The 24,352-nt window shown below is 33.9% G+C and overlaps 3 protein-coding genes and 1 long non-coding RNA gene across 4 annotated transcripts; 2 read left to right on the forward strand and 2 right to left on the reverse strand.

The window, feature by feature from the left end:
* Nucleotides 1–946: 946 nt before the first annotated feature.
* Nucleotides 947–1,501, reverse strand: LOC121257855. The gene has a single exon (XM_041159104.1). It carries the CDS (start codon nt 1,499–1,501, stop codon nt 947–949), a length of 555 nt encoding a protein of 184 aa, XP_041015038.1.
* A 746-nt stretch (nt 1,502–2,247) lies between these two features.
* On the forward strand, nt 2,248–14,866 carry LOC121257607. The gene is made up of 3 exons (XR_005939244.1): nt 2,248–2,259; nt 5,214–5,216; nt 14,597–14,866. It is a non-coding gene; the product is annotated as an uncharacterized LOC121257607 (long non-coding RNA).
* LOC121257603 (loganic acid O-methyltransferase-like) lies at nt 8,779–10,634 on the forward strand. Its single transcript, XM_041158683.1, has 3 exons — nt 8,779–8,933; nt 9,134–9,799; nt 10,014–10,634. Exons 1-3 carry the CDS (start codon nt 8,865–8,867, stop codon nt 10,362–10,364), a joined length of 1,086 nt encoding a protein of 361 aa, XP_041014617.1. The 5' UTR covers nt 8,779–8,864; the 3' UTR covers nt 10,365–10,634.
* On the reverse strand, nt 14,647–23,852 carry LOC121257600 (vacuolar-sorting protein BRO1-like). The gene is given in 9 exon segments (XM_041158681.1): nt 14,647–15,443; nt 15,553–15,656; nt 16,481–16,529; nt 17,291–17,431; nt 18,664–18,732; nt 20,542–20,631; nt 21,853–22,803; nt 23,114–23,253; nt 23,256–23,852. Coding segments are annotated over 9 exon segments (2,601 nt in total). The 5' UTR covers nt 23,782–23,852; the 3' UTR covers nt 14,647–14,912.
* Between the last annotated feature and the right edge of the window lie 500 nt (nt 23,853–24,352).

The following is a 24,352-nucleotide window of genomic DNA, read 5'->3' on the forward strand; positions in this document are numbered from 1 at the left end:
TAACTACAAGTCCAAAATTACAATCTAAATAATAAAACTATCGAAATTAAAATCTCAACAATTTTATTTTTAAGTATAAGGGTATAATTGTAACTTTAACTTTCTTAGCGGGTTAAAACGTTATCAACCCGTTAAGCAAGTATATCTTAACGGATTAACATGTTTTAACTCAAATCCGTTATTATCGTTTCGTATTCTTATTGGGTTAACGGGTCGTGTCTCATATTGTTACCCGGCTATACCACCGTTGAAGCACCTAAAGGAGAATTTGGTGTCTTACCTAAAAAAGAATAAAAGAAAAGAATAAATATTATTTTTCATCTTGCATTTTATCATTCAATATTGATGACAGTTTTATGTGTCATATTTTTAATAAGTGACTTAATTACCTGATTTGAATAATTAGTTATCTATAAAAAATATTTAAAATATATCATATTAACCGATCATGTGATCAAAATAATAAAATTCAATACGAAAAATCGCATCATTGAACAAAAATAAAACTGACATGAAATCTCAATTCCTTGCTAACAATTAATTCTTTTCACAAATTTTACCAACATTTTCGAAAAAAAAAAAAAAAAAAGAACCAATTAATTAATGCCCTTTTATGGGTAAGTCTCACTTAAATAATTATGCCACGCGCATGATTCAGTACTTTAGCAGCAACACAAACATATATAACATTATACCATATGATAGTTTAATTTAACAAGCTAGCCACCATAATTAGTAATTACCCATGCACTAATTAATTAGTGCTTGGGTAATTAATATCTCCTAAACAAATAAATAAAACAGCAATCAATATCTCCGCTCCAGGCAAAAAATAATTAAGAGCAAATTCATGAATTTCTAGATCGATCATCAACATTAATTAGATATATATTCCTATATACGTACGTACCCTACGAATTAATTACCTAAATACATGCTTATAATCTTATCTTGAACAAATTTGCTCTTCCTTTATCGTCTCCAATACTGGCTTCCTTGATCTGCATACAGATAACCTATACTTCATCTCCAGCGCAGAAAGCCCCTCAACTCCGTTGTCCAGACTTAGCCTTGAACCTCGAACCTCGCTTTCCTCCACTGCCGCATACGAGGAGGCCTCCTCTTGCTTACCAGTACTGGTACCGGACTCCGGCAAGATCCTGAATTTTCCACCGGATATCCGCTTTGCTGCCGAGTTGGCTGCCATGAAAACAATCGCCATATCCGCTGCCGTGACTATAGAATTCACTCTCCTCATAGGAAACGTGACGTAAACGTTGCCAAGCTCTAACTCCTCGTCAGCGCTGAGTGCGGAGAATCTCCGGCCAATGTGAAGGGATTGGGAGTTGACGAGGAAGAAGTTCGGGCACTCAAACATGAGCTCGGCGGCCTTGACGGGTTCGCGGCACTGTCGGACTTCACCACTGGGAAAGATCACCCTCGCTGCCTTATTGTTCTTGATCAAAGGGGTGGCAAGAGTGCATGAAATATAGTTCCCCATATTCTTAAAAAAGGAAGAAAATTCTTGGGAGAGAGAGAGAGAGAGAGAGAGGTGGGTAAACTCAGAAAACTGGTATATACTGATCTGTTTGGAGGGGGAGATTTAAGGGTGGGAATTATATAGAGAGTGACTTCTAAAAACAAGTCAATGGAAGCCTAAAAAATTTGATAGAAAAGCAGAAGCGATTAAAAAATCATGTGCGTGGTAGAAAGAAACTGGGGAAAGTTGTGGTCAGTGGTGGGCTGTATGTGTTGTGAATGCGCGTATTGCCTGCTGGGGATTCAAAGGTGGGAAAAGGTGAGAAAGTGTTTGATGTCTGCTTTTGACACGCGAATTTTCGCTGTGAATGCGTGTGGGACCGCTGATCAGGAATCCCTCCCTAGCTAGCTAGCTAGCTGTTAATGGTTTTTTTTTTTTTTTTTCAGCTATCTATTAGGCGTGGTTTATTTTTATAAATGAAATAAGATGAATTAAATTAAAATTAAAAATAAAATAAAATATGATTAGAATATATTTTTAATATTATTTTTATTTTTAAATTTTTTAAAAAATTAAATATTTATTTTATTTTATGTAAGAATTTTAAAAAAATTAAATTAAATAAGATAAAATAAATTAAGAGAAATTCTGAAAATAAATGAGACTTTAATAGTTGCTAGAAGAGGTTGAATTTTCTTCATTATAAATGTAACCCTATAAATTTCATGGTATTTTCTGGACGTACATGTGGGGTCTGACTTGCTGTCCTCCTCGTCAACGTGGACAACTACAAGGGCACCAAGATCAAACATGGACTACTACTTTCCATGCCTTCCACTGTCCTTTGTGATGCGCATGTGTATTGCATCATCGCTTGGGGAGCAAAACATTCTGAAACAGAACTCATACAATCAAGACAAAAGACAAGGAGAAATAAGAGGTGATCTGGTTTTCTTTATTATATATATTGTTGGGACATGGGACGATATTAATACATTAGGCAAATTTTTTTTTTCCTTCAAATACTTTAAGAGCATTAATAATAGACTCAACAAATTATATTTTGACCAAAATTTAATTAGATTGTATAAAAATTTATTGTAGTGGACTTAACAAAACTACAATACTTTTAATTTTGATCATTTTCACTAGTCAAATTTGTTGAGTTCAAGTTCTTGGCAAAATATTATACAATCTTAACGAAGTGCCTAAATCCCAAACTCAATCACAAAAGGCGGTCAGTCTTCATCAATCATCATTTTAATGACGTGGTATCATCTTGCTGGAGTGCTTCAAGTTCTAGTTTTGCAATAATATTATTCGTTGATGCCAATTTTTTTTAACAAAATCTAATATTAATGTTAGAAAATTAATGTGTACTTTTTTAATAACGAATAAATATTCAAATTACAATTATAATTAAAATAAATAAAAATATCGAAATTAATATTTTAATAGAATATTGATAGATTTGAAAAATCTGTTATTTGGTATTGTTGAAAAGTGACTAACTAAATTTTGATCAAATTTTGTTGAGTCAACTATTAATTAATGCTCATTGCAAGTTTTAAGTTTTATGTTCAAATACATACTATTTATGACCTTTTTTTTTAATATATATAATTTAGACAATGATAATCTGAAGAGAAATAAATATAATAAGTAAATTTGACCTTGCTTAATGTTAAAACCCACATAATTCATGGATAACATTTAATATTGTAGTCTATAGACTGTGTTTATTCTTTGAATTTAAAAAAAGAAATTCTCATCTAGAATTTTTTATCATCAGTCACACTAATTGATAATATAACTCGATCAATTTTGAGTTACATCTTATCATGTCGACGAACCACTTAAATGGAAAGTTAAAAAAGATAAAAAATACTTTGGCTTGTACAAGTAAGAATTACACATGCTGCATCGACTTGTACGAATTAAAATGATAAAATCTAAGCTGAATAATAATGATAATAGAGAAATGCTAGTATGTCGCATGAGTTTGTTCCTTCACTTTGACTGGTTATGTATTTTATTTTATTTTTTTAATTTTTTTACTTAATGATGATTAAGAAAGTGATTTTTAATGTATTGGTGTATTTTGTTTATTTTTAAAAATATTTAAAAATGTTAAAAAAATATGAAAAAAAAAAAATAAAAAGATAAATTTATGCTAGACGGCACGCCCAGCAGTAGCGGCCTAGCACTACTCATGATAATATTACTCTCTAGTCTGTAAGCAAAATTTTCAATTGAAATAAAGTTTGGTGCTTCTAAAGAATTCATATGTCAATCTTTAGTTGATCGATCCACCATGCATATATAGATCATATATTACGTAAAATATAATCTAACACTAGTGCTGCAACTTCAATCGTGTAAAGTCAAACAAAAAGGATAAAACACAAGTTGGTGGATATATTCCAAGTCCATATAATTAAGCTTACTCATCATGAATTATGATATGCTAGCTATCATGCAATTGGATTAATTAATTGTGACATGATGCCTGTCGCTTTGGTACGTACGTACTAGTACTAGACTACTCCGTTTTATATATCTGAATACTGATTTTTACTTACACCAAATTAAATAAGACTGTAGATATATATAAACCTAAGTGGATATATGCCACTTAAAATAATATATATAGTTTTCCCAAGAAAAACAAAAGACTTCAAATTATTTAGTGTCCGAATTATATATAGTTTAATTTACCTCGAATGTACGTAGTTCATGTCGGTGGGATTGATCACATGCAAATGATCCTACTGATCATCGCAACTTGGACAGGCAAAATAAGGACGATTTAAATCTTGAATCCCTGTGTACGATAAGGACGATTCAATGTCCTATGCATTAATCATCGACAAGAGTTCGAGGCCACGTACGTAGTACAGCTAGCTTGCTATCTGTTTGGTGGGCTCTTGCATGTGCTTAATTTTACAGTGAAAAATGAAAATTCAACTGAAAGGGTTTAAGCAGTGAATTGATGGAGCTTTGGCCCAATCGCGTTTGCATTTTTCCAAAGGATGATGATATGTACGTAGGTGGGTTATGATCCAGCGGGGACGATCAACGCCATTTATAATAATAATAATAATAAGAATAATAAGGGGAAGTGATTAAAAAAAATGCGCGCATCAGATAGCAGCTAGCTCCTAATCTATTAATTTATTCTATGCATATATATATATATATATATATATATATATATATATAAACACTTATCTACATACATATATATATATATACACACGAGACTTGTTAGATACAAGCGATTTGATGCATCAAATTACATATCAACACTCATGTAATTTTTTTATTACAAAATAAATAAAAAATTTCTGAGAAAAAAATAAGGTCTTCTATCTCACAAAAATCATTTTTATTTTTAATTAGTATTGTTTCATTAAATGAATGTCTTATATTTAATATTAGTGCAAGATTTAGGGTGCAAAAACGCTTATAAGAAGACTTTCCCTATATATACATACGTGTATATATCTTCTTATATCTTAAAAGAGGCTATATTGATATGAACAGTAACATCAACAGTAATGAACAGTAAAGAGGCTATATTATTTTGTTTTCACATGTTTGTTTTGTTTCTTCTTTTCTTTTTGGTTTGAAGAGAGAGAGAGAGAGAGTTGGAGAAATGGGTTGGTGTGTGTGAATGACACTGTGCGATGAAGAGGGAAATGAAGGTTCGTGGTGGCTGGGTCTGTTTGAGGTTGTCGCCGGTGTGAGGTGGTGGAGGTGCGGTGGCCTGGGTGGCCGCGTACAGCTACGGAAGTGAACACAAATGGGTGAAACCCATTTCGGTTGGGTTCCGCGAGGGAGAGCCAGCCGCGCGTGGCGGACATCAGTTGTTGCTACCTTGGTCGCCGGCGTGAGGGGGAGTTCCCGGTGGTGGTCGTGAGGCTGGGTGGCCGCGTACGGCAGCGCATGTTGACACAAATGGGAGAAATCCATTTCGGTTGGGTTACCGCAGGGGAGAGAGAGGCCGCGCGTGGAGGATATCGGCGGTGGCTGGGTTGGTTGTCGGCTTGAGGGGAACTCCCCGGTGGTGGCGGTGAGGCTGGCCGGCGTACAACGGCGCCGAGCTGGACTGAAGGAGAATGAGTCGTGGGCAATAATCGAGCCAGAGGAGAGACAGAGAAAGTGAGGAAAGAAAAAAAATTAATAAAATCACAATAATATTTATCATTATTATATATAAATAAAAAATAAAATCACTATAATATTTATCACCATTATATATAAAATTGAATAAAATCACTAAAATATTTTTTACTATTATGTAAAAAATATATTCTTTAATATGGATCTCAAATATACCAAATTTTTTTAAAAATATTGTGCGGAAGATACACACCTTAAAATTATAAAAATAATTTTTTTTTGTTAAAATTTAGAGATGCAATTATAAGACTGTAAAAATATATTTTGTTAAAATTAACTTATGAACAAAGCTTAAACTTGTTTGTATAACATAAATTATAACATATTTTGGTTCCAAGTAGACTGTAAGACAATAACTCTTTAGGTTTTTTCTAAGATATTTTAATTGTAATATTGATTAGTTATTTTAGAATATAATTTTCAAGGTGGCTTGACTTGAGTTGTTAAAATCATATATCGTTAAATGTAATGGATCAATGTAAAAACAATTTTTTATCTTTTTATTTTACTCATATTTTCCTATTCCTTACACCACACACTACACATTATACATAATTTTTTATTTTACTTTTTTTTTATCTTTTCTTTTTGCTAAATATATAATGTATGGATGATGAATAGAATAATTTATTTAGTATACAAAAAAAAATTATCAAGTGTGATGTGTGGTATAGAATGATGAATAGAATCGGGCAGAGGAGAGAGAAAGAAAGTGAGGAAAAAAAATACTATAATATTTATCACTATTATATATAAATAAAAAATAAAATTACTATAATATTTATCACTATTATATATAAAAATAAAATAAAATCATTAAAATATTTATCACTATTATGTAAAAAGTAGATTCTTTAAAGTGGATCTCAAATATACCAAATTGTTTTAAAGATATTGTGCATATTTTACACACTTTAGAATTATATAAATAATTTCTCTTGTTAAAATTTAGAGATATAATTATAAGACTGTAATATTTGTCACTATAATAAATAATTTCTCTTGTTAAAATTTATATATAAATAATTTCTCTTATTAAAACATTGATTTAAACTAATTTAAAATTTAAATAATTTAAATATAAATAACATATCATACATAAACTTTGGGTTTTAAATCTTAACCTTTCATCTTAAATCTTTAGATTTAATCTAACGGTAGAAGTTTAAATACTGATTTAAACTAACATAAAATAGATAATTAAAATATAAATATTATATCATACACTTAAAATTAACTTTAATTTATAAAATACTAATTTTTTATCATTAAATAAAAGACAAAGTTTTACTGAACATTTTTAATAGAATAATATTATATCATACACTTAAAATTAACTTTAATTTATCAAATACTAATTTTTCATAATTAAATAAATGATGAAGTTTTACTGAATATTTTTAAGAGAAAAAAATTATCTAATTAATTTGAATTTTTAATATAATTTAAATTTTATAATAAATAATAAACATAAATAAATAGTAATTTCACTTTTATGCATTAGACTATTTTAATATTTGAAATCACACTTTATTTTTTTCTTCAATTTGGCAGATGTGCAAACGTGCTTTTTGACAACTGCTAGTATATATATAGACACATGTATGTGGTGGTGGATGGGGCCATGCGCGCACTTGTAGATTTTTGTTTTTAATTCAATGATTGCATCAAATTAAAAATAAGAATACGGTTACAGGGGTGGGAGTGGGGTGGAGCCCCAATAACAATTTAATTGCAGGCCGTGAGGCAGCCCAAAATAATATAAAATAAAAACGTGAGCATGCAACGGATCCAATAATTTCAACCTCATCTTGTTCAGTTTCATCTCATCGTATTTTTTTCTCAAATATTATTTAAAATATTTTTAAATTAATCATTACAATTTTTTTAAACTAATCATTATAAATTTTTAAAACAAAAAATAAAAAACAAATCAACTTTTATAAATTTTAAAATAAAAATTATATTGATCTAACGATATTTTAATTTTATAATATTTTTTATTTAACTTTTCCAAACTCAATAAATACTTAACCCAAATTATTTCACTACTATTTACAAACCATCTTATTATTATTTACAAAATTTTTATCTCATGATTTTTTTTTTTTTTATATATGATAGAAATTTTCACCTCATGATCTAATTTCCCAAACATCCCGTTAATTTTAGGCTTGTATTTCTTAGTCGAGTCCATGAGGAGAATGTTAAAAAATATTTTTGAATATAATCCAACTAGCTAGTAATCTACAAAATAAGAATAATAAAAAAAGGAAAGCCAACAGATCCAATAACAAGTTAGTTGGATCTCAGCGTAAAAGAAAGAGTAACGATATATACAGTCGTAGAATGCGTAAATATTGTATAATCATTTTGAAAAGTAGTAAAATTTGCTATTAAAAAATTAACTTTTTCATGTTTACTCACTTTTTTTAAAGATATTACGCGGTATATATTTGTGTACTTTGCTACTACAAAAATAATTTCTCGGCCGTTGTTCATTTTGCATGTACTCTTGAATAAACAGTACTAGATGCAAGTCCAACGCTTACAAGCGTACAAGCGTCGTGTTCTTGAAGCTGGAATATTGATTCTAAACACCATCCTTTTCAAAGGAAAAGGCTAGGTGTTAAGTTGATTGCTCGAAACGTTAAGTTGCAAGAGGCCACCAATGTCTGCTAGTTTGGTCTTTCATAATTTCGGGTTTGGGACCTAATTGGGTGGAGCCTGATCGTCTTATTATTACGTCATGGCCGGCAGCTAGCCTCAACCTGCATGCATGATCTATCAACCTAAGTCATGTTTTATGCTTGCATGCATGCATGCTCGACGACCAGTCAATTACCAAGTGATCATATATATTGATCGTCATGCATGAGCTCTTTAATCAGGGATGATTCGGCATGTGATCTTATTCTGGTCCACCATATACATTTTTACTGGATGTTGGTGAATGGTGGTGATCAGAATCATTCTCATGCAAGCAGATGATGTAATAAGAAGCTGGGTTGATTTTGTCTTTGCATGAATGTGTGTTTTCCCTTTGTCACTATCTCTGCTGTCTCAAAGCTCACAAATAATTTATACCTTGTTTGACATTTTGGAATCCAAGGAATGCTCGCACTATATATGTACAAAAGACTGATCAGGATCCAACACTCCCACTACGAGCAAGGAAAGTGTGATATACAGAGAAGTGATGGGGAAGTCAATCGCAATGAACGGTGGAGAGGGCCCCAACAGTTACACCCATAACTCCAAGCAACAGGTCTGTCTGTTCTTCTTTCTACATGTGTAAATGCAGATGAAAAAGTAAATGAGGTGAAAGCTAGCTTCGATGAAAGCAGCTAGCTCTCATGTGGTCAACTGAATGAATTTTTTTTTTTTTTTTTTGTTGCTAATTTACTATGAATCTATGATCAAGGTGAATTCTAAAACCAAGCTTTCCATTGTACTGCTTGAACACAGCGAAAGGGATCAGATCGTGCAAAGGTCTTATTAAGCAATTGCATCCAAGAGAAGCTAACAGTCGAAAACAAATTGAATACTGCAAACCAACAAATCTTCAGAATTGCGGATCTTGGATGTTCAGTTGGACCCAACACCTTTGCCTCTGTCCAAACAATAATAGAAGCAACAGAGCTTACTTTCAAAACCCAGATTCTCGAGAATAAACCGCCTGAATTCCAAGTGTTCTTCAATGATCATGTCGGTAACGACTTCAATACACTGTTCAAAGCGCTTCCATTGGATAGGCAATACATGGCGGTCGGAGTCCCGGGCTCTTTCCATGGGCGACTGTTTCCCAAGGCCTCAATGAACTTCATGCATTCCTCTTTTGCTCTTCACTGGCTGACAAAGGTTCCTGAGGAAGTGACAGTAGAGAACTCTTCCGCATGGAATAAGGGGAGAATTAGCTACGTGGGTAGTTCTTCTGAAGTTGTGAAGGCTTACACAGAACAATTTGTTAGGGACATGGAGAGTTTCTTCAGAGCAAGGGCTGTAGAATTGACCAGCCATGGATTGATGGCAATTCTCATGCCTTGCCGCCCAGAGGGAACCCTTCCTTCTGAGTCAATTATCATGCAAGTATTTGAGGTTTTGGGATGTGCGCTTACAGATATGGCTAAAGAGGTAAGATTTTGATCACTTCCACCTGTGGACTTCACATGAGTGTTTATTGATCTCTGTCCATCTCTCTCTGCACTGACTATCTATATCAGTCAAGCAATTGGAGAGTATGATCCCAACTGCAAATGTGTATTATCATATTAGGGTACTAGGTTTGTTTTTTCTTATTTTATTTGACAGTTCTCCTAATTCTGTCTCCTTAAAAACATGCATGCAGGGTCTGGTAAGTGAAGCTCTTGTGGACTCGTTCAATCTACCCATTTTTATCCCAACTGGCAACGAAGTAAAAGAAGTGCTCTCAAATATCGAGCATCTTACAATTGAGAAGTCTGAGGAAATAAACTACCCACCAAACCTTAGCAATCTTGAAGATGTTCGATTGTGCATTGGTCATGTAAGAGCAGTAATGGAAGGCATCTTATGCGAACACTTTGGAGCTGAGCTCCTTGACCAACTTTTTGAGAGGTACTCAAACAAGGTTGAACAGTTCTCCAAGACCTCAGTCTTTACTCGAATTGAGAAGTTGGAAAACTTATTTCTACTCCTGAAGCGCAATCCTAGTTCCTAGAATTGCTCCAGAACAGCCATTAATGAACATGCAGCTTCTATCAACAAATTTCGATCCAAAGGAATAATATCAGGAAGATGCTGAAATGTTTTGTCACTGACTGTTGAAAATTTCAGCATTTTGATATATAGGTATTAATCATTTGGTGCAGTAGTTTGATTTGATTATTCAAAAGCTGCACCAAATTAAGTAATCACGTTTATGACGCTGCATGTACCAACTTTCATGAACAAGTCAAGAAGAAATAAACGAAGTCTAGCTTGTCTCCAATTCTTTGAGCCCCACATGAACAGAATCTATAGTCACAGAAATGCATATAGAGAAGAAGACAAAGAAGCTAATATCCTTTCATCCTCCTCTATTTTGCGTTGGTTGAAAAAAGATTAAGGAAAAATAACAAGTACGGAATCATGATTTGCGTTGCACCAATGGTCATGTGTTATATATGATGCATGCAGCATGCAGAACACAGTCAAAGGAAGACCTATATATACTCCTTTAATATATAATGCTAACAATTGAATTACCTCTTTAATCTGATGCATGGCTGAATCTAGACCTCATAAAATTAGTTTGCAAATTAAGGAATTCCATGCTTGGCTATATGCCCCCTTTATTTCACTACTGCGTAGCTGATAACTGAGAATTAGAAGGGAATGAGCTATATCAATCATAATTATGCAGCTTATTGCCATGAGGATATCCAAGAAACCTACTACAAGATCGATGCCTAATGATATATCCTTATCCCTTGTGACACGCATATTACTTTTACTTTTACCAAAATTAGTCAGTACAGTACTCTTGATCATTCATTACTGAGGTTAAGGTCGGTGGGAGTGGTGGAGCTAGGGAGCTTTGTTCAATGCACTGCTGAACTAGCATTCAATGTTTCTGAATAGCCAAATAATCAAATGGATCATGGAGTCCACGATACGTTAAAGACTCCTTTAGCTAAAAAGACCCGATGTTTCTTTTATCATTTCCTTTCAAATATACCTTCAAAATCTATTTTTTCTATTTTATATACTAATTTTAAATCAATATATAAGATAAAAAAAATAGTTTAACCTATTGTAAAAAAACATAATTAAAAATATTTAAGTATGTAAGATTAATATTTAAGTAATTTTTACAATAGATCATATATTAATTTATCTATTTTTTCTCTATATCATTTAAATATTCTTATTTTAATATTTTTTATTCATTTCAAATATTTCTTCTAACTATCAATAAATTTGTAAAAGAGAGAAAATAATTAAAAATATTTTAAAGTTGTGTAGTAAAATATAATCAAAATACAAAATCCATTGAATGGGTTTTTGATCAATTTTTTTTTTATATTTTATAAAAAAAAATATTTTATACGAGCCTGAATTGATATAAAATGCTGGCGTTTAAAGTTGAACAGTGGAATATTCAAATCTGTTTTTCTAGGTTTATAAATATGCATAGTTTGCAGAAGCCCGTCATTCAAAGATTTCTGTGCGAAGTTAATGCATGTAAGCCACGTGGTGGCCATGCCTTACTTCTTGCGAATGGGGCTTGGGACGGAATCTGCCAATGGCAAAAGGCTGTATCATTTTACATTCATGGTGACGATAGACTCGGCATGGACAGAAATAATTTAGCTGACTCCTATCTTATCTCATTGATTTTATAGTCAAATGACTCAAATATTTCCTACGCCTATCATACGCGTTTTGAAAAAAAAAAAAAAAACCTTTACAATAATATATTAATTTTTTCATATTATTTTTATTTAAAATTTTAAAATAATTGTATTATTTTTATGTTTTATAATGTGTAAATCTGAAAAAATTGTAATAAAAAGTATACGTTTTGTATTTGATTGGTGTTTGAAAAAGAACTATCTAAAAATATATAAAAATATTTTAGAATAGTTGGGTTGCCAAACGTACCTTAAAGAGCATAGAGTTGGACACACAAAAATATATTTCCAGTGTTTTTAATTAATTAAAACTGTTTTTTTTTAAAAAAAAAAAAAAACATAATGGAGAGCTTTTGTATTTGACGTGGGGAGAAATATATCGATGAGTTTTTTTAAGAACAAAATTGGTTTATGGAAATTTCTACCAAAAATAAAATGTTGGACAGTTCTGAATTTTTGTATCTTGCTAAAAGTAAGATTAATATTTAATTTAAATTCATACATGATATTGGTGGTCAAGACTTTGAGTAAGACTAAGTACACCAAATTATATTTTATGGATCCATATTAATTAATTCAATCAAGAATACGTAAGCAATTACCACTTGTTTCTAATTAAGTATAGAGTAGAGTATATTTTTCCATATAACATATTAATTACTATTAGGATGAGTCGGCACGCAATCCGGTGATCCCGGTCCACCACTTTTTATGTTATTTTAAGAAATTATTTAGTCACAAAAATATTTCCCAAAATTAAAATTCTAAACTGACGTGACGTGACGTGACGTGACGTGATATATTAGATTGTAAAATCATTTTTATTGCAAAATAGATATAACGTATTATATAAAATCATGATCAGTTTGTAGATTTACTTTTATGTAATCTCTGTATAGCTATAACACTTTCACGCCAACATATAGCTGTAAGAATTTCTTTTAATAGTCGTAAGGAACCAATTATAAGGACTTTTTTTTTTTTTTGGAAGAGGATGTAATCTCAATCTTATTAATAATCGCGCGATATAAACGACTTATTTCTTAACAAACCTCTTCTATATGATTAAGAGGCATGCACGTGAAAATATATAGCGCAGTTGCATGTGTGTTGCTGTGTGTGTACTGTGTCGTGAGTGAGAGAGAGAGAGAGAGACAGAGAGAGCCCTCACAGCTATGCTCAAAACTCCACCTATCAGGTATTAGTGCTCATCATGTCTTTGTTGATTAATTATCTATAACTTAAAATGAAATCTGATCATGATGGGATGGACATGCACTAAACCAATTCATACTGGCATAATCAATCCAAATAATGAATTACTCGGAATAATCCATCAAAGTGGACCAAAGCACTTCAGAATGGATACCTTTCCTTTGATGATCATGTAAAGTACTTGACGCAAATATAAATATGCAAGCACAGTATGTGTTAATTATCATGGTTATGATTATGATGATCATGAATAACAATCATTTCTACTTGTGCTGTAGTGAGGAGTGGTGGAAGCTGCCAGAATAAAGATCAACGAGGTCATAACTAATCACTTCGACATCAAAACACAGCTTTCATCTACTTCTCCAAAGCCAGTTCTGTGTAATAGCAGACTTAGGTTGTTCTACAGGACCCAATACCTTCATCGCTGTGCAAAACGTACATAATAGAGGCCCTTGAGGCTTGAACTCTTATACATAATAGAGGACTTGACACCGATCAGATTCCAGAATTTCAAGTGTTCTTCATTGACCATTCCTCCAATGATTTCAACACTCTTCAAGTCCCTCCCTCCCAACAGACAATACTTTGCAGCTGGGGTGAGTGAGTGAAGCAAAGGTGGATTCTTTCAATTTGCCCCTATACTACACTTCCATAAGGAATTGAAGGAATTGATTGGAAGAAATGAGCATTTCAGCATTGAGAGAATGGAAAATCTGAATGACCCGAAGAAGTATGTTATCTTGCCGAAGCCCTCAATGCGTTCTTCATATAATACATGATGAGAGCCAAATTGGAAGGAGAATTTGTGAAGCAGTTTGGAAATGAGATCATGCATGGATGAGTTCATGTTTAATCGCTACTCTGAGAAAGTTGCAGGCTCCTCCTTTTTCTTATATCCAGAGACCTACAAATACATTTACATTGTTTGTACTTCTAAAACGCAAGGATTAGACTTTAGTTTCATCAAACCAAACAATAATGCATGGGATTCCAATTCCTTGATCAGCTCTTATAAGTGTAATCAAGTTCAATGATCTATTCTCTTTTACTTTTTTGTTTCATGTATAGTTTAATCTAGTTTTCGAACAATCAAGAACAATGATTCCCCAAGATCTAATCTTTGAGATAAACAAAAAATTAGACAATCTTAATAGATAAATCTAAAAACAGATCAGTTATTCTTGTGTTTCAATTTGGAGATCATACGTTCACTTTGTTAGTTTTGCATTTATATTGCAAAGAGAGAAGTGGTTATGGGGACGAGGTAAAATATAATTTCCCTACAACAAATATAGATGCTTTGGCCCGTTCAACATAGATTTAAACAATAATACTGAAGTCACGGGAAGAATGCCTCCCTAGTAGATAGAAGATTGTCTATCAAACATGTCCAATAATTAATGCCATTCTATATTTCTCATCATTCATTAAAAGCTATACATGGGAAAATCATCGTGTATGCTATTTATTCACATATAAAGCACATTAAGCAGACCAACAGAGGGATCATCAAGATGATAATCTACACAAATCATAAATGAGATTTAGTTTAATCCAATCCATTTAATGAAGGACGGAACAACATGACAGATAATAAATACAACACAACCAAAACCAATTATATAGCCAAAAGGGTCAGAAGCTACCCAGATACGCTAGTGTTGCTTATAGTAGCCACTTTGGTGAGGAGGAGGATAGGGAGCTGGAATGTTATAAGGAGGCCGAGGAAGAGATCCAGGTTGTTGTGCGTGAGCATTGTAGTATGGGCCTCGCCACCCCGGATATGCAGGTTGGCCATACTCGTGGCTTGCAGGTAGCTGCTGTTGGGCCTGAGGAGGTGGATATGGAGCAGCAGAAGCAGGTGGAACTTGGTATGGATGAAGCGGCGGCGGCTGCTGTGGGGAGCTGTAAGGGGCAGGCGGGTGACCATATCCTGCCATTGTTGGCTGCTCACGGGTATGGTAGTAATGTGTTTGTGAACGAGGATCTGCCTGCTGATGTAAATTGGATCTCTGATTCTGATATCCTACCGAAGGGTAATTGCTGTTGTTCACACCTGTGTTTTTGCCATCTTGGAAACTTAGGCCTGCCATTTGTCTTTGCACATCTTCAATCATTTCCCGGCATTGGATGCCTCTGGTCATGACAAAATCACTGCATTGCTGCTTTACATTTGTGATTGCATCCTATTGGAAAAACACAGCTCATATATCAGCTAATTGTGTGAAAATATACCTCTTTTCTCCACATCGAAATAGGCCAAGTGTATAAAGCAACAACTGATCAACTTATTACCTGAAAAGTAACATAGAACTTCAATCCTTCAGTTATATTCTCCTTAATCTCACGAAACTTTGCAATGGCAGCTTGAATCTGCTTGTAACATTTTTCACGAGATGCTGGAAATATTGAGGGGCAAAAAGATCAAATCAAAATATATCAAAATGCAGCCTATAAGCATCATCAAAGCAAGGGATTATAGTAGAAGCATGTTTAGAAAGAACGTAAATAACTTTTTTTTTTTATTATTATTATTTTTTTGCCCCACGTTAGTGCAAAAAGGGGAAAATAGTAGCATCTTTAGAAAGGAGGGGAAAAAAGGCAGACAATAGAGGAAAGGCATAACCAGATTTTTTTTTTCTAAAAAAAAAAAAGAACAATAAGATATCCGAGAATGCGATGTCATTTGACCACCAGAATGATAACCCCGGAGAAACACGAATGGTATAGTCTTTAATAGACCAGCACAGAAACAGACCCCCTACACATGCAAGCCCTGGGATTCAGGTATATTTGTTAGAAACAGGTGGATAGAACAGACACGGATCCTTGCTCCTAAAAGTTTTCAGAAACCAAGGTACCCATGAGTTGATTAACATACTTGAGAATCAGGTAGATCTCATGTCATAGATGGACTACTAAATCATGGTCATATTGATTAGTATTCCCTGTGTTAATGAGGTTAACAATTCAATCCATCACCAAATCAGATTTTCAACACCCTACTCTCAAATGTATGCTTTGAGAAGACACCTTAAGTCAGAGTAACCAATAGAAACTGATATGCCTGCAGCATAATGTATATGTGAAAAGTTTTAAACGGCATTAGGCTGCAAAATGCATAGAATGCATGAAGATCTTTCACGCATTTAACAATAAAGACAGTAAGGAAAAGAAAAATTGAATGTCCTTAAAAAAGAAATGACCCAACCAAAACACCAACCTTTATAATCTTCAAGGTTAAAGATCGCTGAAAACTCATCATTTTGAGCCTGTACACAAAAATAACAATGTTATTAAGATGCTAAAAATGCTTCATCCTTAACCTTATGAAAATCGAAACTAACAGTTATATGGGTGAAAATGTCAAGTTGATGCATTGCAGGAAAAAAAAAAAAAAAAAAAAAAAATGATGCTATGCAGAGAAAAAAAATGAAAAGGCTGTGGGAAAATAAAAAATTGTGAAACGCCCAATTTGCAATCACTCTCAAACCCTCAATTTTAACAATTACCATCCTAAACTACCAAAAATGGTAATCCACACTCTCCATGAAAATTTTGACTTAAATAAACTTAATAAAAATTTGAAAAATAAAAAATAAAAAGTTAAAACAGGGAAAAAATCATTTTTAAAAAATATTCAAATAATTAAAAACATAAAAATTGAAATTTATTTTTTTAAGAACAATTTTTTTTAAAAAAAAAAAAAGGAAAAGGCATAAGTAATTTTAACAAGAAAAAGCACGAAAAATAAAATAATCATTTTTTCCTTAATTAAAGTTTAATCCTTTTATTTTAAAAAAAATAGAAAACATTTATATTTTTAAATATTTTCTATAAATTTTTTTTAATTAACAGGATACTTTGTCTTTTGGAGAATTTTCAGAGGTGACTGTCTTTTTAAGCGAAAAATAGGGTACCGAAAGTTTTCGCTAGTGTGGAGTTGTCATTGCCAAAATTGATAACATGGGGGTAATTTCAAATTAAGTTACAGTTTGAATGGGGCTTTGTATTTTTCACTAAAGAATTAGACCTGGATTTGCAGCAATAATTTTTCTTGCGCCTCAATATTTTGGGCAATTTCTTCACAAATGTGATCATACTTTGATATCTCCTTCCTGAAAAGATCCTCGTAGGAGCCAGTTGATGTCATCAGCTTAGGTAGTATATCATCCTGAAGCCATATGTAGAGCATAAACACTTACTAAATATATATACATATATACATATATATATATATAGAGAGAGAGAGAGAGAGAGAGCATAAGCACAATCGAGTATGTCATAATGTATCACAGTAAAACTACCAATTACAGGAACAACAAACGGCATAAAAGGAACACTTGATCATTATACAATTTGATCACCGTAACAGGCAGCCACATTTGTATAAAGCAATCCAACTGATTGATTTCTACATGCAAAAGACACGAACTATAATAAAACATGCTCTTTGGAAAGCACACATCAGATTACTTGCTTGCGCAGAAAATGCCAAAAACAAAGATAAGTGCAAAACAAGGATAACGTAAAAAAACAAGAGTGGCAATTTCAAATTTTAACTCTGTTCTTACTTATATGGAATGTTCAAAACCAAAATTATTCAGCTGGAGTTTATAGTTTCTAATATTCACTGGACATTATCTAATGCAGCTATCAAAGATAACATTTTTTCATATAATGAATGACCAAAAGCACAGGATATAACCTTAACAACACAGATTTGAGACATTTGCTTCTAGTTAGGCAAAAATAATTAGGCAAATGCAGCAAACAACTAATGCTTGACGATCGTTTTGCAACCATTATATAATTTTTGCAACAATTACACATATCTTTAACCCATTTAATCTTTTTCATATTAATGAAAATACATGCAATAATAAGGATCTCAAGACAATTCAAAACGATGTCAGCATCTAATGGTTAAGAGTCATTTTATTAGAAGTGACTTATGGTTAAGAAACAAGTGAAGAATAACCATTAGTTCCACGTTTAGCTCAAGACACAGCCCAAGCAAGCATACAAGCTGAACAAAAAAAAAAAAAAAAAACCCTAATTGAAACCAGAGAACATATCAGTCCATGATTTTCTTCAGGGTCAGATTGCCTCTTTTTCCTTTATTGGTAAGTTATGCACCCAATGAGTCATGAACTCAAGACCTCACCTCTACTTTACTTTTATGGGAGAAAATGTCATTTGACTTTATTGGCATTTTTGGTTGGATTGAGGGGAAATATCAATGTCACTCAAAAAATAAATAAATAAAGACATAAGACCTGCCACTAAATAATCATATGCATGCAATAAAGAAGCCAAACAAGGCATAACTCTGCACTTCTTCTGTACAAGGGTGCACTCTTTTCTTTCAATGAAAAATTATCAATTATTGATAATAAAACACACCTTCCTTTTCATCTCTTTAAGCATGTCTTCAAGACCAGCCCGCTGTGCACCAAGAGTTTCCAATTGCCTCTGTATCATTGAGCATGCAAAGTTAAAAATAGTCAAACGTAAAAGTAGCACATACAAATCTTAAAACACCTTTGAGATTAGGAATGGGACCTTTAGATCTAATCTCCAAAGTAAAATACTTAATGGAAAGATCTTATTTCTGGGACACTTTGCCTAAGAGTCCTTGAAAGTAAGAAAATAGATGTATTCCAGTTTACACCAATGTTTCCAGCTCCAAATAGTACAGTTTCGACTCTTTTTTTCTCTTTCATAAGTAATTTTATTAGAAACGAATGTATAGGTGAAGCCCTTGTATACAAGAAGTATATAAAAGAAAACACCTAGATGCATTCTAAGAAACAGAAAGCGACAACAGAAAATCATGAACAGTTTCAACTTTTATAGTAGTTTGTTTGTTTTGTGTACCACCACTCCAGATATCTAGTCAGTTTAAAGAATAAACCCCAAAATGTAGGTTTCGAGAACATGTTGACACAGGAAGCAGATAAGTTGGAGACACACACGTGCACACATGCATGTATGTATGTATTTATATAGATATACAGATACATTGCATGCCAATGTACCACATACCAGTCATTAAGCACAAGTCCAAAACATCAGTGCAACTGGTTAATACTTAAACTTCTGATAAGTAAAAGTGAATCTTACTAAAGCAAGAACTAGGCATAGCCCAAGTACATAGGAAGTATACAACTAAGAACACCCAGTTACGATTAGGAGCTAGAGATGGATACAAGGAAATCATGGAACTTAGCCCCATTCAAAACAATAACCATGGCCCAAAAAGCGGAAAGCAAAAAATTTATGTGCCACATGCAACTTGTATTTGCACCTCTTAACAACTTATGTGCCGCATGCAGTGCAGAAACACTTATTTCTCCAATCTTTCTACGAATAGCTAGGAGTTCATGGGAAACCTATCCTTCTACAAATTCTAAGCATTAAAATTCAGACTTTACAAACCTAGAATAACGATGCCAAAAGTAAAGTCCAACCACAAAAAACAAATCAATATAAATACATGATACCAATTATATTTAAGTAAAAATGTCAAAATCATATATATTCAATAAAAATAGAATGATATCATGCCATTTTTAACTATTAAAACAGCATGATATCTTTCTTCTTTTTTTTTATCAGTAAAAGATAGAAATTATATATATGAATGAAATTTGCATAGCACTTGTACACAGCAAGTATACATAAGAGCTCCTACATACATTCTAAGAGCGGTAAATTAAAGACAAGAAATCCTGAACAGTATCCCCATGTAATACAATAGTGGAAAACCAACACATTAGAGTGTGGAGAAAAAAATTCTTCTAAAAAAAAAAAAAGCATGATATCTACACGGTAAGTCATGTGAAACAACCAGTATGATGTGCCTAGATTGTGTACATCTTGTCTAAAGCTTCAGAAAAATCTCCAAACAGGTTCAGGGCGTGCTTTATCATTACTACACTTTACCGATCAAGAAAGTATTCTCCAAACAGATGAGAGGATGAAAAGAAATGTCCCCTATGACATGTACATAATTCGCTGCAAAAAGCTGATTTTTTTTTTCTTATTGGGGGGGGGGGGGGGGGGGGGGGGGGGGGGGGGGGGGGGGGGGGGGGGGGGGGAGTGAATGATAAAAAAAAAAAGAGCATAATCAAGCATTATATATTGGGGAAAATGTTGAAAAGACGTCTTTGGCTCTTAATTTAAAGAAGAGGAAAATCTGATCTGTGTTCTTGAGGTATGCCTATTGTCATCAATAAAATTAACATTTACTTATCAAAAACTATTGAAGAAAATATTTACCAAGCTCTGCTTCAGGGCACCGACGACAGCATCTTCATTGGAATCTAGGGACATTATGGGTCTTGCCAAAGTTGGGAGGGCCGATTCAATCTGACAAAAGAAAATCCACATATAGGATTCTTAGCATGTTGAACCAATAGACAGCAGTAAATTATTTAAAAATCTGCTAAGGTAAACAACACTGGCCAATCCATAGCATCAAAAGTTATACCCAGATTGCTAAATCTAAACGAGGAGAAATACAGGATAAAAACAAAAGAATAAATCTTCACAACCTCCTCGCACTTCACACTCCACATTTTTTTTTAATTTTTATTATTTTTTTCTTTTATCAAATATTTATTATATGAATAATGAATAGAAAAATTTGAAATAATTTAAAAAGAATAAACTCAAAAAAAATTTAAAAAAAAATATTAAAAAATTTAAAAATTTAAAAAAATGTGGAGTGTGGAGTGTGGTGGAGGTTGTGTAGCAAAACTCAAAACAAAATGAAGCAACTAAATGAAACAGTTTGTCAGTAATTTGTGAATTCTGATTATCCCAAAAAAATATTAGAAGTGGGCAGTGCAAAATGCTTTTATTATTGGTGTGAGAAAAGGCGAACGAAAACTTGGGCCATATTTGTTTCACTAAAAATGAAGAACAAAGAAATAAAATCCCAACAACTTCTAAAAAACTTGAAAAAATAAAGTCTTATATGGTAGGAAAATGCATCCAAAATTCCATTGCAGAACGTATTTTTTCTTTATAGAATAAACTAAACTTTTGAGGTGCTGAGTTTATTTTAGAGATATTTGAGAAAGGAAAGTTCTCAAAAATTGAAAGTATCAATACCTTCATTGTCTGAGGCTCTTTCCATTTCTCCATTCTAATAAAAATAACTCAATCCTAAACAAGTTGAAAATTGAAAACAACATGTTTTTCAGGATATTATTACCAAATAAAATAAACTTTCCACTAAAACAAAAACAGACTAAACTTTAAGGGCTACAAATTTTGTCCCAAAAAAACTACATATGCAAAAGACAAAATAATGAATAAAGGAATGCCTTTGAAACTCTTATTCATGCATTTTCCATATAGTCTCTTTGCTTAAGTGCATGACTGATGGATCCCACGAGAACTATATTATAGTAACCAGAGGTTTTTTTAATTCATAGGAACGGAGGCGTAGCCCAAGTACGCAGGATGTCTACATGAGAAGTATAGAGTTTCATTCTTTTTACAAGTAAAAGAAAGAAAGTGATAATTATAGTAACCAGAGTTAACTATTAAATATAAACAATAAAAACTATTGGACAAACATACCGGACGGTGATCAAGGATTGACATCAGTGCTAAATGTTCCCTGACTGAACGCTCAATACGGCCATCACTTTCAGCTGCTTGCTTCGAGTTAGCCGCAAATCTATTCAACCTATCCAGTAAGTTCTTTGTTAGCGTGCTGGACTGAGGTCTGGTCCACCGTGTTCCAAATTGGCTTCTAAATTGAGCATCTTCTCCTTCCTCTTTCTGCAAGAGCTCCTCTATCTGGACCAGCATTTCCTGGTTTACCCTCCTCAGATCCCTAAGCCGCTCTAACTCTGCTTCCAAACCAGCTGGACCCCCACTTATCTGCACTGCCTCTACATCTTCTTTAAGATCAGTAGGGAGAGTAAAATTGCCTTCTAATGCAAATATAGATTCCGGTTGGTCCATCTCCTTGAGCCTTACTCGTGTCAACTCACTGGCTTGTTGTAATTTTTCAGCTTGTGTTCGTATAATGTCATCCACCATTTCAGTGTACCTGGAAAGAGCTTTAGCGCTGCTGTCTGGAACAAGACTTGCAAACATCTTCTCCTTGCTTGCATCCAATACGTCATTCATTACCATTGACTTAACCAAGGAGAATGCGGGAAGAGGGGGTAAAGAACTGGGGGAAGGAACCCTCATGAGGTAAACCCTATCATTCTCCTTGATGGCCCTCTCTAGGCTTCGGTTTAGATTAGCCTCCAACTTGTTAATTGCATCCAGAAGTTGTGCCGCAGCACCCTTTGAGGATTTCTTTACCTCGGTTAAAGCACTAACCCCACTCCTCAACCGTGCGATTTCCTCCGCAATCTCTTCTTTCTCGTGAAGCTCTAAACTGTACCTATAGCATGCTTCTGCATAAAACAGAGCTGTCTTCAGTTGCACATGAGATATCCAGCCCTTTTCAAAATGCTGGTTCAAAGGTGAAACGTTCAGGGCTGCCAAAGCCTCCTCATAGTAAACCCCCACCTGTAATGACATCCATATCTCTAAGAAACTTGAGACAAAAAGAATATCGGTGACCGAACAAACCCGACATAATGATAAATCAAATTTTATTCTACAAGTGGGTTACAAATACGTACTAGAGAGTCCCAAATTACAATTTTATTAAATGCAACTACAGGTCACTATAGCAGCACGTTGTCGCTATTGCAAAAATCCCAGTTTCAAGTTTTTTTTTACGAATGAGCCAAATTAACAATCCTATCTATTAGACCAAATTTGATCACTTATCTAATTCATTTAGTTGTTACCTAACAAATTTTTGTACACAGACCTGCCTGGAGATCTTGCCGCAGACTCCCGGGGTGCTCCCTTTGGCTATGGTATTCTCGAACACGCATTCCTGCGCCTGCGCCAGCATCAGGCGCTCGAGCATGCCGGCACACTCGATGGATATGTCCACGGTCGAGGAGCTCCGATAGACGCTTTTGTAGACGCATTATCTCTCAGAAACGCGAAAGCCCCAGCCGCCCCCATGAAAGCGTGTGATGCCTGCCTCCTTCCATCGACCGTGGCCCGATCGTAGGAGAGCCCAATCTGGCTGTACACGGCGCCCAAATTGAAGAGCACGGCGGCCTTCTCCAAATGAATGTTCTGCTGCGAGGCCTTATGCTTTTGCTTAAAAGCATCGTGCCAGATGAAGGTGACGGTGTTTATGTGGTCCTTGTCAGGGGAGATGGGGAAGCGAGTCTCGACGAGGCAGAGGGCCTTGAAGTAATTCTGAAGAATATCTCGACGGGCGGTTGGGGTAGGGTCGGATAGGCGCTCAATATCGGAGCGCAGTTGGTTAAGAGTTTGGAGGTCGTCCTCGAGGTTCTGGGCGTCGCGGTCCGAGTAATTGAAGGCGATGAAGTTGCGGAGCGGGCGGTAGAGGTCGACGGAATTGGTCTTCTTCTCGAAGATCGCGAGCATTATATTGGTGGTAGTCGCCGATCCAGCCATAGCAGAGGAATCGGACTTGGATCGAAGAAGAAGAATTGGGTGAGTCAATCCGAGACCCTTTTTTTCTTTTTCGGGGTGATGCAAAGCAGAGCAGAGTCGTCCGATTATGGATCGGTGGGCCCAATTAGTAAAGCGTTACCCACCGCATGGTTAAGAAAAGCCCAGGCCCACCAAGTGTGTCCATTACGCCGCGCTTCAAATAACACGATATCGCACTCTTTCTCGAGACACGTGGAGTCCGCGTACCGCAAACGTTGTGAATATAGAAAAAGAATAAATATAGATAGAAGTTACTTTTGAGAGTAATTATTTTGTACATATGATATGATATCATCTAAATTACACATCTCTCAAATATAAAATAAAAAAGTAGAGAACTAAAAATAATCATATAGTGAGTGTAAAATGTGTACTACTACAATAACTTCTCTCTAACATTACTCATAAAAAAAATATATGGAAAAAGATAGTCTACCACCCATTTTCAACCATTCTATTTGACCACTTGTATAATTTTTTATTTTTTTATTTAATAATTAAGGAAATAATTTTAAATATATTCGTATATTTT

This window comes from Juglans microcarpa x Juglans regia, chromosome 3S (genome assembly GCF_004785595.1).
Source record: "Juglans microcarpa x Juglans regia isolate MS1-56 chromosome 3S, Jm3101_v1.0, whole genome shotgun sequence".
Lineage (NCBI taxonomy): Eukaryota > Viridiplantae > Streptophyta > Magnoliopsida > Fagales > Juglandaceae > Juglans > Juglans microcarpa x Juglans regia.